The sequence below is a fragment of the Lynx canadensis genome, chromosome B4 (genome assembly GCF_007474595.2).
Source record: "Lynx canadensis isolate LIC74 chromosome B4, mLynCan4.pri.v2, whole genome shotgun sequence".
Classification (NCBI taxonomy): Eukaryota; Metazoa; Chordata; class Mammalia; order Carnivora; family Felidae; genus Lynx; species Lynx canadensis.
In genome coordinates, this window is record NC_044309.1 from 65,539,927 (window position 1) to 65,555,777 (window position 15,851).

General features: G+C 35.4%; 1 protein-coding gene across 1 annotated transcript; it reads right to left on the bottom strand.

Annotated features, from left to right (window-relative positions):
• Window positions 1-8,296: 8,296 nt before the first annotated feature.
• On the bottom strand, window positions 8,297-8,739 carry LOC115518595 (40S ribosomal protein SA-like). Its single transcript, XM_032593730.1, has one exon. It carries the CDS (start codon window positions 8,722-8,724, stop codon window positions 8,356-8,358), a length of 369 nt encoding a protein of 122 aa, XP_032449621.1. The 5' UTR covers window positions 8,725-8,739; the 3' UTR covers window positions 8,297-8,355.
• Window positions 8,740-15,851: the final 7,112 nt, after the last annotated feature.

The window sequence follows — 15,851 nt, forward strand, 5'->3', positions numbered from 1 at the left end:
TTTTTTTTTTTTTTTTTTAATTTTACAATCTGTCAGTCTCTAAACGTATGGTGAAAGAACCAAATGTAGGTTAAGAAACCTGGCCTGACTTGGAATGTTAACTTTAAGTAATACCTGTGTACTGGGTTGGTCTTATGACTGGTTGACCAAATATACTGCAAAGTCGCAGAGGTGTAAGGAGGCCCTTGGATTAGGGAGATCCATAAGCAGAGGAGATCTTTCTGATCTAGGATATCAATTTTTAATTAATCCACCTAGAAATCTATGCCTTCATCATAAGACTTTGTCCCTTTTTGAAACAATGCAGGGGAAAATAACACATTAAGGCTAATCAGGCATTTACGTTTTAGTATCATATGAGAATATGTGTGTCTCCTCCAAGCCTCCAGCCATCACCGTCCTCACCCCTACCCCCCTGACTACCCACCTACATATGTGCAAGTACTTCTGGGGATGGTGAGCATGAGCACTTCAGGAATATTGCCAGGAAAAAAAGGAAAGTGAAGTAGGAAGACTGAAGAAAGAGTAAGGGCCAACAAGAAATGGTAGCCCAGAGAGGAAACATTTCTTCATATGTTATTGACTCTCAGAATTTCTTTATTAAAATAATTTATTTAGGGGGCACCTGAGTGGCTCAGTCAGTTAAGCATCCAACTTTGACTCAGGTCATGATCTTGTGATTCATGAGTTCCAGCCCCACGTCTGGCTCCGTGCAGACAGTGCAGAGCCTGCTTGGGATTCTCTCTCTGTCCCTCGGCCCCTTCCCCACTTGTGCTGCATCTCTCTCAAAATAAATATACTTTGAAACAAATACTTTATTCAGGTGGCTCATTTCTTATGGAAGGCATACAAAATACTGATGTGAAAAGAAAGAAGAATGTAATAGGATCTGGGTTGAAAGACCATACTGATCTCTGCTTGCACAATTGAAATCCAGAGTAATGTTAATTTTTTAGTGGGGATAACTGGGCAACTTTTAATCCCCTTTTTGCTAATCTTGTTTTCAAAATGCATTATTCTCAATTGCACTGAAGGTGGCAATCTTGGACATCTTTTCCAGTTAGTGTTACGGGAACTTTATACCATTTTATTTACCTATATAATGTTACAAATACTAATGATTTTTTCATTATCTTTTGAAGGACATTCTTTAAATACGCTTAGCTTTAGGTAAATGTTACTTATTTTTTGTCAGGGAGCATTTTGGAAACGTGACCAGTACAAACTTGAATCAGATAATTAACAACTGCATTCCATTCCTCATTATTAAGTATATGTGAAAAACTTTATATTTTCTACTTATATTTTCACTTAGAATACCAGTAAAACCTGGAATTTATAAATACAGTTTTAATTCCTATGGAATTTATTTTATATGTGTAATATATGTGTTCCCCAAAAGGTTTGTCAGTGGGAAATTCTTGTTTTCCTTCTATCTGGCCATTACACAAGAAGTCAGCCATTCTCTGACAGCTGAGCTATGGAGCTGGTTACTTGATAAGGGAAGAAAGCGAAGTAATTGTATTTGTAATGCTGTATGAGTAACATGGGAAGTGAATGTTTTAAATAATCATTCATTTTAGCTGAAATAAGTGCAATTTAAAGTTTCTGCAAGTCTCCCAATAGTTTTCAGTGATATTTTATGTGACCTGACAGACTATTTATGGGTCTTTTGTGATTTATAATGTTTGATATTATAGTGGCTCTTTCTTTATGTTAGTTTTTCCATATATATGTATGTATGAAAACTTCCATGGACTATTTATCATCTAATGGTATTTTCTCAGTCTCAAGAGATAAATAATTCAGTTTGGAAGTTCATAAATTTATTATCATGAGATCTTTGAATCTCTGGATGTACTCTCTTATTTTCTTTTTTTCTTTTTAATGTTTATTTTTGGGAGAGAGGGAGACAGAGTATGAGCAAGGAGGGGCAGAAAGAGAGGACACAAAATCCCAAGCAGGGTCCAGGCTCTGAACTGTCAGCACAGAGCTCGACATGGGGCTCAAACTCCTGAACTACAAGATCATGACCTGAGCTGAAGTCACATGCTTAACCAACTTTCCACCCAGGTGCCCTATCTGTTATTTTGTTAGTAAATTCCCAGCTAAATGTTTATCATTAAAATTTAAGGGATTAGTATAATTTTACTTTCTTCCTAGTCCAGTTTTCCTCCATTTGCAAATTCTTATCAATTTGAAAGAATGGTAGTTTTTGGAAGAAAAGTATCTCATTATGACAAATAATTGGCAAGCATCTAAGAAGAAAACACTGATCCATATGGCCTTCATGTTATTAATGGTTTGGTAGTTTGGGTTTACTAGCTGATGAGGATAAATTAATCATGGTAAAAATTAGAATTAAAAATATTCTAATTTATAACTTTTATAATTATTAAAATAACCAACACGAGAAAATGATTGAATAAAATAAAAATAAACCAGTTTCCTATTTACTGTACACTAAGTTCTGATCAGTTGTCTTTTCATCTAGAGCAGTAACACTGTAAAATATAGGACATTCAGCTGGCATCAGAAGACCTGGATTCAAGTCCTGACTGCCTTCAACATGTGGGATACTAGGTAGATGAGCCTGCCAAGATCAAACGAGAAAAGGAAATACAAATGAAAATGATCTGATAGCTGTAATCACACACCATGTAAGGGATATGTATTAGTTATTAAATGTGACTCAGGCTGTGTTCCAAATAGTTTAATTAACTTTTACTATATGTTTTGTATAATGTTAAATAGTATTAGATAGTTAAATCATTACCATCTGCAGGAGTGTTGTGGAATGGTTTTTGACATTATTTAAAATGGAATTTTTTTCTTTAAAAAGCCATGGATTTGGGTAACTGTTTTGTGACCTCTTGGATACTTGCTAATTATTACAGTTAATGAACTTGTTTTCTTTTAAAAAGACAGCAGTTTGATGTTCTAAAAAATGTTACATTCTTTAGAATTACATTAGTCGAGCTTTTTAATGATGCAAGGAAGAGATAAGGGGAATCATTGAGAGTGGACAAAGAAACATAAACTAGGAGACGATACTGTCTCCCCATCTATGTCGTCTGTCCCCGTGAGTCCCAGTGCTTATAAATCTGGAATGTATAGCAAACATTGTGGATAAGTTTGGACAACAGCTCAGCATCACTGGAGATAAACCAAGTTCAAAATATTCGCCATCTCTTTTGGTCCTCTATTTCCTTCTTCACACCAAACCCCACAGCAGTTCTAATTGGATCAGCCTACACAGCAGGATTGATTACATTAACAACATAAGTTACACATTGCACCAACTTTATTCAGCAACAGTCCTTTTAGACCTGCTGTCTTAAGAATATCCATGGATTGATCCAATTTAGGAATATATCATTCTTTATAACAAACAAATGTTTTATTCTAATATTTTATACTATAACATTTTATAGTAAATTTAGATGTGTATGTGTGACTTTACTTTCCAAGTTTTTTTTTTTCCTGAGAGCCCCATGAAAAACATAATTACAGGATTAATCAACAGTTATTTGCTAAGTGTCTGAGATTCTTCATTGCTGTAAAAGTATCCATCATTTAATATCAAATGAGAAGATAGGATAGAAGAAGATATATTCAGGAAGCCTTCTGTGAATTCCTCTCTTCATTACTGAATGTTTATCTATTTTTCTCATAGTCATCATCACACCATGGAAATTGACAGCTTCCTTGTCTTTATTCCTTACTAGACTAGTATGAGCTTCATGTAGTCAAAGACTGTGTCTGTTGTACTCACAAATGTCAGGCACTTAAACAACAAATATGCAATAAATTGTTTTTGACTGACTGCTTGAATAAATATGAATAACTAGATGCCTCAGGATGCTAACTTTTAAATATAGAACTCTAGTCAGATTTAAATTTGGCAACATTCTATGGAATTTTCATATCCTTATCTTTTATCTGATATTCAACTAGATACTTAAAGGCCAATATAGCTTTTTAGTAGAATGCCTCCCTACCTTAAAATAAAAGTAATATATAAGATCCTCTAGCAGAAATTTAATTTATAGCAATATTCATATTATTAACACCTAGAATATTCTCTTTGTGTAAATGTTGAAGTATTTATTTTGAAATATATATATCTATATATGGATTATTTAGAAACATTTACCACTTATTTGGAAATAACTAATGTTCTAAATAAACTACTTAGAAATATGTGTTGTGTGAGTAGTAGCTATAAAAAGAAAATCCTGTATTTTTGGTGATTAGAATTAGTTTTAGTATCAGTTTGGTGATATACAATGATATAAAGCATTTGACACATATCACCAGTGAATGTCTTCCCAATACTATTTCAAATTAAAATATTCTTGTGTGTAAATGTATGGTGGGAAATCACGGCACAATTTATAGAAAGGACATTGAGACTGCAGATAAGTCACTGCTCTTTGCAGCATCAACAGTTGTATTTGCAACCCATGTGTCTCTTGTCATTTACTCCATTTTAAAACAGAATCTTTTGTCATTCAGTTACATTGATAAATTTTTCAGGTAGCCAATTTCACAGCTCTCTCTGAAGATGTGTTGGAGTTCTGAGTCACTGAGGTTTGGTTTGAATATTACATATTTGCTGTTACATTAATACTTTTTAAATAGTGGGCCATCATACCTAATTTTTTTTTTTGTTTTCAAATCAAGTCGTGTCAAATAATGGTAACAATGCAGCATTAATTTTGTTCTCACTTGTATGCATAGTGATCTTCTATTGCTTAAATGTGAATGTAATATTCTTGCCGTTACATTTACTGGTGTTGAGGGAGGAAAGTTTTGTTTTTTGTTTTTACATAGATAAATAGGGCTGTTATTAGATGCCGTCTTCTCATCATGGTGTTCCAACAAAAAATAACAGTTCACTCATCTTTGGGTACACAGTTTTTCATTTTTGTTAACCACCTTGCCAATTAAAATAGACAATTCTTATACTTAATGAGAAAGTTCTTGTGCTTCTCAAAAGGTGACTTAAACCACAATAATTTAACCCATGCATAATAGGAAGTTATAATCTTTATTAAGCAATTCTATAAAATTCTACATTCATAATCAAGACCTTTTTATTCACTTTTATAGATCAAAACATAAAGTAATATCCAAGAAAGTCATAATAGTTAAAACAACTATTTATATAGCTCATGATTCTGATTAAGTCAGCAGTGTGGAGTGGACTCAAATGGGTGATTGCCTACTGGTCTCAGCTAGACTCACAACTTCAGTTATACCATTCTGACAAGGAAGATAGTTAACTGTTCACTGGGGTTGCCAGCAGGACTGGGCCACATGTCTCCAGCAGGCTGGCTTGTGCTCCTTCACATGGCAGCATTATGAGAGCTCCCAGGAGCAGCAAGAAAGGGCAAGTCACAATGCACAGGCAATTTTCAGTTTCTGGCTTTTTTTTTCTAATTTTTAAAAAGTGTTTACTTATTATTTTTTTGAAAGAGAAAGAGAGCAAGCGCAAGCAGGAGAGGGGCAGAGAGAGAGGGAGACACAGAATCTGAAGCAGTCTCCAATGTTGTGCTCAGGCTGTGCTTAGGCTGTTAACACAGAGCCTGATGTGGGGCTCAAACCCACAAACCATGAGATCACGACCTGAGCCTAAGTCAGACGCTTAACCAGTGAAGCCACTCAGGTCCCCCAAGTCTCTGCTTGTTTTATATTTGCTACTGTTTTCATTGGACAGAGCAAAAATCAGAGCTAAGCCAGAGTCACTATGGAAGAGTACTGCTAAAGGGCTTAGACAAAGGGAAGGGAAGAATTTGCAATCTCTTTGGATGGATTTTGGGGAAACTGATTTATATACTCCTATGTAACTGTCTTTTTAAAAGTATCAATTTATTTGTAATTACAACTGGTATCAAACACCAAGTTATTGATAGGTTAAACAGCAAATGTTTGTACTGTCTTTTTTTTTTTTAAGTTTATTTATTTATTTTGAGAGAGGGAGAGTGAGAGAGAGAGGAGAGAATGTGAGCAGGGGAGGGGCAGAGAGAGAGAAGAGAGCGATCCCAAGCAGGCTCCACAGTGACAGCTGGTAGAGCCAGATAGATGCAGGGTTTGAACTCACAAACTCAGATCATGACTTGAGCCAAAATCAAGAGTCAGATGCTTAACCAACTGAGCCTCCCAGGTGCCCCTCCACTCTCTTATGTTGCCAAATCTGGCAATTTTTAGCTTACCCCCTTGATATTAAATACTTAATTTTTATAATATATAAACTTATGTATTCTAAACCTTTCATTATCAGTTCACGTTTTTTGGTTAATGGATTGAGAACTCATTGGACATTTTTAGACATTTGGCTAAGATGGTATATATAACATTCAATATAACATTGAATTATGTGATCCTAAATCTCTCAAGTATTAAAAATATATAAAATCAGCAATAAGTCTTGAATTTTGTTCTAAAAGAGTAAAAACTTACTACACTGACCTTAATAAGTAACTGATGTTATATACATATATATGTGTATATATATATATATATATAATATACATATATATGTGTGTATATATATATATATATATATATATATATATATATAATAGTTCCCTTGTGGGTCTACCTTTATTGACATGATTAATCTGCATTCTAAATATTCTGGACTCCCCTTCCTTAGAATTATTTTCAGAATTCTGAAGCCACATATTTGGAAAACAAAAACAGAACATTTCTTTATCATAGAGCCACAGACTACCAATTTATTTTTCTCTGTTTTTTTTTCTCTTCCTACTTCACTGAGTTCATTCAATGTTGTCCTTCTGCCCCTGAAGCCAATGGCAAAGGATCCTCAAGAAAAGGCTTTGTGGAGGGGTGCCTGGTGGCTCAGTCGGTTAAGCATGGGACTTTGGCTGAAGTCATGATCTTGCAGTTTGTAGGTTTGAGCCCTGCATTGGGCTCTGTGCTGACAGCTCAGAGCCTGCTTCAGATTCGGTGTGTGTCTCTCTCTCTCTGGCCCTTCCCTGCTTGTGCTCTCTCTCTCATAAATAGACATTAATTTTTTTTTCTTTTAAAGAAAAGGCCTGGTGGAAATGAATGCTGGAGCTAAACTGAAGCCTAAGAGACTGGCAAGCCTAAATGAGTAGGTGATCTTTCTGCCCACTTCATCCATCACATTACTTACCACCATGTTCCAGTGAGAATCTATCAGTGTAGGTAACAAAAACAACCACGATTTAAGCAAAAACAAAGTAAAACAAAAAGGAATTTATTGGAAGATCAAAGAAAGAACTTTAAGAATCTGAGCCCTCCCTAGAACCTCAGGGTTAGAACTGGGCCTCATAATTTCTTTTCCCCCATCTCTGTCTCATCTCTGTTTCTCTTTGCCTGTTAATTTACTCTCTCCTACTGCAGCCAGATTTCTCCACTCAGGCGGGAAGAATGACCAGCAGGAGTCCTTTGTTCATATCATGTCAGCTTGGCAATCACAGAGGAAGGAAGTATTTAGAATGAGGTTTCTTCCATCCATTACTTTTGATTATTCTGGCTCCAGCACTGGAGAAGCTTATTACCATCATTAAATACAAATTATTGGATTTTACTGCATGCCAGGTACTGTTCTGTGAGCTCTCCATGATTAACTAATTTAATTCTCACAGGAACTATTGGAGACAATCATATGAAGTAGATGCAATTCCATATTATGTGCATTTTACAGATGAAAAAATTGAAGAACAAAAAAATTAAGTAACTTACAAAGTCACACAGCTAGAAAGCTGCAGAGCCATGATTCAATATGAGGTAGGCTGCTCCAGGGCGATGCTCTGGTCAGTCTGCCATGGTTTGGATGTTTTGGGAAAATAGTGGTTGCATTTTCCCTACATTTCTACTGGACCCCTCCCAGGAAATGGCAATTCATGTTCTAAAACAGTTCTATATAATCAACAATGGTTCCTCTTTGAAAAAACTGAATTTGAAATACATTTATAGGTTTTTTTGTTTTGTTTTGTTTTGTTTTTGGAAACATGCAATTTAGGGCTCTTAGAATTAGAAAACAATTAGCCTCAAGTTTATCCGGATAGCTGGGAATAAAAGGACTAAATATAATTGTGACTGGAGAGTAAATGATCATGTAGGGCAAAGATCTGTCAAAAATTCTTACCCCGGGTTCATCCCACCTTCATAATCAAAATTACCCCTAGTTGAGCTTTGTGTAATTTCTTGTTCCTAGTGTGGACATTAGTTATCAATTTTATATATATATATATATATATATATATATATATATATATATTTTTTTTTTTTTTTTTTTTATAGAAACGGTTTATTTTCCGTCAACCTTATTTCCATTTTGCTTCTCCGCAGAGCAGCAGCTCAAGACCACTCGGTGGTGGTTCCCACCCATTCGGTGGCCTGAGCAGTGGGGGCTGCAGACCAGTCTTCCGTGGCGGGCTGAGCGCTCCAGTCCTCGGTGGGGAACTGCTGGATAGGCACGGAGGGCACCTGCACGCCTTCGGACCAGTCTGCGACCTCAGGCTGCGCAGCAGTGAACTCAGGAGCTGGAGCAGTCCACTCTCCCTGAAATTCCTCCTTGGTCACAGCCTTCTCGGCAGCAGCCTGCTCTTCCTTTTCGATCTCTTCAGGATCCCTGTAGAAGTAGAGGTCAGGCATGACCTCCCAGGGGTGTTCACGGGAGATGGTGCCACGCATGCGCAGAACTTCCCGGGCCAGCATCCACCACATCAGACCCACTCTTAAAGAGTATTGATTTTACTGTGATTCTCTGAAGAAGCATCACAAGTACTTTGCACTACCAGATATAAATAAAATATTCATAAGTAGTGAAATGACTTCTAGCAATTTATAAAGAAAAGTTCCATATTGCAGGGCAAATTCTGAATTATAGGTCTGCAGGACCTGCACTTTTGAAGCATGGTGTTGTGGAGCAAGCTACACCTCCATAAACAAGGAAACTCCTTTCCACCTTTGATTTTTTGTCTACTGATACATGGCTTCTCTATTATATTTGAGCTGCAAAGAACCTCCTGAGCTCCTCATTATGAAAACTTCTGTTACCGGTGAAGAGGCTAGAAAGAGGTTGTGTGGGTTAACGATGCTGTCTCTCTCACTTCACTTCTTGGGCTGTTTCATCAAGTCCAGGAACAAGGCATCTTATTTTATTTTATTTAACTTTTTTATCACTGTCCTTAGCAAAAGAGAAAAAGAAAATCCCTTTAGAAACTAGCCATTGCTCTTAAGACACCATCGATAATGATGAAGAAGCAAACTCTAATCTTTCTGAAGTGAATTTTTGGCTGAAGACATTACATGTCTATAACCTCAAGAGACATTATTATCCAACTTTATATAGAGATGGTGTTGGGAAGGCCATATGGGTTCACATTCAGAAGAGAACATTTGTGTGTGTATGTGAACTAAAAAGACATCTATACAAGTTTGTGCAAATCAGAATTGATACAGGATACCAAAGGACATATTTTTAGGCATGTGTCTAGAGATTTTTCCTCCCCAAATTATTTATTGATCATGTGTCATATGCTGAACCATGACAAAATATTGACCCTGCCATCAGGAAAAGGGACAAAACTAACATTTTTAAAAAAATTATATCTGTGGTCTAGAAATTGCCATTTAATCATCTGATGCATTTATTTTCAGAGCAGGGAACTGAATAATGAACTAGGTAGACAAGGTCCCTGGTATCAGGGAAATTATGTTCTAATAGAAAAGGAAAAAAAACCCAGTCAATGAATAAGATAATTTCAGGTAACACTAAGTGCTATGAAGAAAACTTTAGAAGTGTGATATGACAGAGGGGTAAAGAAGAGGACACTTGAAATATATAAGGGCATTTTGGAGACAAATATTTGCGTTGAATGCTGAATATGAAGAAGGAAATAGCTAAAGTGAATTGGTAAAGGAAGACTATTCCAATGACAGCAAGGCAAAGACTCTGAAACTTATACACACATTATCTCCTTTAATCCTCACTAGGTTTCTGTGAACCATGTAGTACTAGACTAATTTTATAGACAGAAGAAAACATAGACATAACTTATAAAGGTCGCTGACTCAGTAAACATGACGTCATGACATGAGCTCAGGATTATCTCGTTCTTTCTGCTACACATGCCGCTTCATTGGGACTAAAGCACAGATTAAACATATGTAACAGAAAGGAATTCCAAAGAAAAAAAAAGATTCCTGTTATAAACACTGGGTTAAAAATGTCCTAGGTGAGGGGCGCCTGGGTGGCTCAGTTGGTTGAGCGCCCAACTTCGGCTCAGGTCATGATCTCCCCGTTTGTGAGTTCCAGCCCCACGTTGGGCTCTGGGCTGACAGCTCAGAGCCTGGAGCCTGCTTTGGATTCGGTGTCTCCCTCTCTCTCTCTCTGCTCCTCCCCTGTTCACGCTCTGTCTCTGTCTCAAAAATAAATAAAGATTAAAAAAAAAATCCTAGGCGATCCTGATTCATCCTTTTCTTTCTGCTAAGAAATACACAGCAAAGACTTACACTTGTCCATTTATTGATTCATGCAGTCAATAGATACTTTTGGGTGTCTACAGTTTGACTACAACATGTTTTAAGAGTTTGGAATAAAGATGTGATGAATAGTATGAAGTACTTTCCTTCAAGAATTTGAAAGTGTTTTTTTTCATATATTGTTTGAATGTTAGCAGTGTAATTTGTTCTGTCGAAAGTTACACCGAAGGAAATAAATCATTTTATTTATCACTTTATTATATATTATATATTGTATTACTGAGACTGCCTCTGAATTCTGAGAAATGCCAAAGGAAAGACTTGAACATCCTTAATTCAGCCTTGTCTAGGTCTATTGTTTTCAATTAATTCTTTTTCCTTTGTGATTTCTAGCTTATTCTCTTACTGGCTAATGGCTAGATAGGACAATGGTTCAGCAAAAATAACAAAAGCATTTATTCATACTCATTTCCCTTAAATATAAATATGCACTTGTGAAAGGAAATCTATGGTTATTTAAGCCAATGCCTGTATTTAGTGTTTGCATAACTGTTCTCCTACCTGAAGTTTAAACAGTAATCTATCTGCAGATACTAAGTACTTAATATTGCTCACTGGAAGGATAAACACTGCCATATATTACTCTTTAACTTTTTTTAATAGTCTTTACTATCATTATACTATATTTTAATGTATTATTATGTGGCTTTACTAAGAAGTAAAGGAGACAGATCATGTAGGCCTTGTGGTATTGTAACGACTTTGGTTTTTACTCAAAGGAGAAGAGAAACTATTAGAGAATCTCGAGCATGAATGCCCTGAGCTGATCTATATTTTTAACAGAACAAGTCTGGATGCTATTTTGAGTACAGGCTGAAGGGTGGATGAGTAGAAGCAAGGACATGAGATAGCAGGCAAAGCAATAATCTGGATGCGGTTATTTGATATGTGTTTGGGGTGACAGAATGTGCCAGGGACTGGAATATAGGCATCAAACTGGAATGAACTTGGTTTTTTCATTGCTATATCCCCAGGGCATGATATCATTGCTGGAGAATTATAGCAGAAGCTATTTGACTGAAGCTTGTTGACTGAAAGGATAGATGGAAAAACAGACAATCATTTTTATAGCTTCTGTCTTCTCCCCAGCTGTTTATTACTTAGTTTTAAGATCTAAGCTACTTATTCTCTCATTAAAGAAAAAAAAATAAGTAAAAGAGAAACAAGCAAAGTAGCCAGTTTCTTCTTAAATTTAATTGAATTCAACAAAAAACTTTTGAAGTACTTTTATGTGATGAATCCTTTTGGGATATTAAGGACATCAAATGCCAACAGAATGTTCCAACACAGTGAGATGAGATTATTGCTTAGGGTCAGGGCTATGCCATAGTACCAAAATTTACTTTAAAATTAAAATTGCTACATAGGATTTAATTTCCTCCTCAGAAGGGAATAACCTTTTCGTTGAATCAGACTTCCCTTTTTCTGGGTACTATAAATGGAATCACAACCTGAACGTTACAGAGTGCCTACATAGCAGACTATATTAGAAAAGTTTGGGGAACAAAGGGCACCCAAGTGCATTTAGTTTGCAACATTTTCTGTAGGGAAGTGGAGAAATGAGACACATACTCACACACTGTTTAGATACAAAGAAACACTGGATAGATACAGAAGTAACTAACGCCTGGTTGTCTATAGGGTGCAGGAGATAGAGTAAACTTTTTAATAGTTTTTTTTAAATGTCATTTTGATAATTGATCATGAGAATTATTACCTAGTCAATGAGTAAATAAATAAATAAAACCAATCTTTTATTTTTATTTATTTGTTTAATTCTTGTATAATTAACACAGTGTTACATTAGTTTCAGGTGTACAATATAGTTCAACAATTGTATACATTATTCAGTGCTCATTACAATAAGTGTACTCAACCCCTTCACTTACTTTTATCCATTCCTCCCACCCACCTACCCTCTGGTTACCACCAGTTTTTTCTCTACAGTTAAGAGTCTGGTTTTTTGTTTCTTTTTTTCTTTGGTTCTTAAATTATACATATAAGTGAAATCATATGGTGTTTGTCTTTCTCTGACTGACTTATTTCACTTAGCATTATACTCTCTTGATCCATCCATGTTTTTGCAAATGGCGAGATTTCATTCTTTTTTTATAGCTGAGTAATATTCCATTTATCTTTATTTCTTTATCCATTCATCTATCGATGGACACTTGGGTTGTTTCCACAATTTAGCTATTGTAAATAATGCTGCATTAAACATAAGGTGCATATATCTTTTTGAATTAGTGTTTTGGTATTCTTTGAGTATATGCCCCATAGAGGAATTACAAGATCATATGGTAATTCTGTTTTTATTTTTTTGAGGAACCTCCACATTCTTTTTCACAGTGGCTGCACAAGTTTGCATTCCCACCAAGAGTGCATGAGGGTTCTTATTTTCCACAATCTTGTGGTTTTTTTTTTTTTTTAGCCATTATAACAGGTGTGAGGTAACATTGTGTTTTGATTTGCATTTCTCTGATGATTAGTGATGTTGAACATTTTTTCTGTCTGCTTTAGAGAAATGTCTATTTATGTCTTCTGTCCATTTTTCATTAGATTATTTGTTTTTTGCTGTTGAGTTGTATAAGTTCTTTATATATTTTGGATATTAACCCCTTTTTGGATACTAACCCCTTTTTGGATACATCACTTGGAAATATCCTCTCCCATTCAGTAGGTTGTCTTTTTATTTTGTTGAGTTTCCTTCCTTGTGCAGAGGCTTTTTATTTTGATGTAGTCCTAGTAATTATTTTTGCTTTGTTTCCCTTGCCTCATGAGACATATCTAGAAAAATGTTGCTACAGCTGATGTCAAAGTAATTGCTGCCTGTGCTTGCTTCTAGGATTTTTATGGTCCTTGATTCATTTTGAGTTTATTTTTGTGTATGGTATAAGAAAGTGGTCCAGTCTCATTCTTTTGCATGTGGCTGTCCAGTTTTCCCAGCACCATTTGTTGAAGAGACTGACTTTTCCCCATTGCATGTTTTTACCTCCTTTGTCAAAGATTAATTGACCATATGATTATGGGTTTATTTCTGGGCTCTCTAGTCTGTTCTATTGATCTATGTGTCTATTTTTGTGCCAGTACCCTCCTATTTTCATTACTACAACTTTGTAGTGTATCTTGAAATCTGAGATTGTGATACCTCCAGTTCTTTTCTTTTTTCTTTTTTCTTTTTCCCAAGATTGATTTGGCTATTTGGAGTCCTTTGTGGCTCCATACAAATGTTAGGATTATTTATTCCAATTCTGTGAAAAATGCTGTTGGTATTTTGATATAGATTGCATTAAATCTGTAAATTGCTTTGCGTGGTTTCAACATTTTAGCAATATTTATTCTTCCAGTTATGAGAAAGGAATATCTTTCCATTTGTTTGTGTTTCATCAATTTCTTTCATCAATGTTTTATAGTTTTCAGTGCATAGGTCTTTTACCTCTTTGGTTAAATTTATTCCTAGGTACTTTATTATTTTGATGCAATTGTAAATGGAATGGTTTCCTTAATTTCTCTAGTAGTAGTTTTCTATAGAGTCTTGAGGGTTTTCTATATATACTATTATGTCATCTGCAAATAGTGAAAGTTTTACTTCTTCTTTACCAATATGGGTGCCTTTTATTTGTTTTTCTTGTTTGATTGCTGTGGCTAGGGCTTCCATTACTGTGTTGAATAAAAGTGGTGAAAGTGGATATCCTTGTCTTATTCCTGATCTTAGGAGAAAAGCTCTCAGTTTTTCATCTTTAAGTATGACATTAGCTGTGGGTTCTTCATCTATAGCCTTTATTATGTTGAGACATGTTACCTCTAAACCTTTGTTGTCATTATGAATGGATGTTGTACTTTGTCAAATGCTTTTCCTGCATTTATTGAAATAATTATATGGGGGCACCTGGGTGACTCAGTTGGTTAAGCATATGTTCTTAATCTCAGCTCAGGTCTTGATCTCAGGGTCATGAGTTCAAGCCCCACATTGGGTTCCACACTGGGCATGAAGCCTACTTTAAAAAAAGAGAAAAAGAAAGAAAGAAAGAAAGAAAGAAAGAAAGAAAGAAAGAAAAGAAAAGAAAAGAAATCATATGGTTTTTATCCTCTCTCTTGTTGATGTGATAGATCATGTTGTTTGGTTTACCAGTATTGAAACACCCTTGCATCCTGGGAATAAATCCCACTTGATCTTGGTGAACTATTTTTTTAATGTATTGTTGTATTTGGCTTGATAATATTTTGTTGAGGATTTTTTCATCTATTTCATCAAAGGTGTTGGCCTGTGGTTCTCTTTTTTGTGGTAACTTTATCTGGTTTGGGCATCAGGCTCATTCTGGCCTCATAGAATACATCTGGAAGCCTTCCTTCCTGTTCTATTTTTGGAATGGTTTAAGAAGAATAGGTATTAACTCTTCTTTTAATGTTTGGTAGAATTCACCTGTGAAGCTATCAAGTCTTGAATTTTTGTTTGTTAGGAGCTTTGTGATTACTGATTCAATTCATTGCTGGTTATTGGTCTGTTTAAATTGTCTATTTCTTCCTGATTCATTTTTGGGGGTTATGTTTCTAGGAATTTATCTATTTCTTCTAGGTTGTTTAGTTTGCTGGCATATAAATTTTTATAATATTTTTTTACAATCCTTTGTCTTTTGTGGTGTCAGTTAATATTTCTCCTCTTTCATTTCTGATTTTGTTTGAGTTCTCTCCCTTTGATTGATTGGTTGATTGATGAGTAAGGCTAAAGGTTTATCAGTATTGATCTTTTCAAAGAACCAGCTCCTGGGTTTATTGACCTATTCTATTGCTTTTTACTTAAAAAATTTTTTTGTTTGAAGTTTATTTATTTTAAGAGAAACAGAGACAGCACAAGTGGAGGGAGGGGTAGAGAGAGAGTGAGAGAGAGAATCCCAACCAGGCTCTACACTGTTAGTGGAGAGCCCAAAATGGGACTCAAACTCACAAACCATGAGATCATGACATCAGCCAAAACCAAGAGTTGGACTCTCAACTGACTGAGCCACCCAGGTACTCCTATTGGTTTTTAGTTTCTAATTTGTTTATTTCTGCTTTATTCCTTATTATTTCCTTCCTTCTACTGTTTTTGGGTTTTGCTTGTTCTTTTTTCTTTTTTGTTTGTTGTTTTTTTCTTTTTTCTAGCTCCTTTAGGTGTGAGGTTAGAGTGTTTATTTGATATTTTTCTTGCTTCTAGGGTAGGCCTGTATTGCTATAAACTTCCCTCTTAGAACTACTTTTGCTGCATATACCAAAGATTTTGGACCATTGTGTTTTCATTTTCATTTCTCTCCATGTATTTTTTTTTT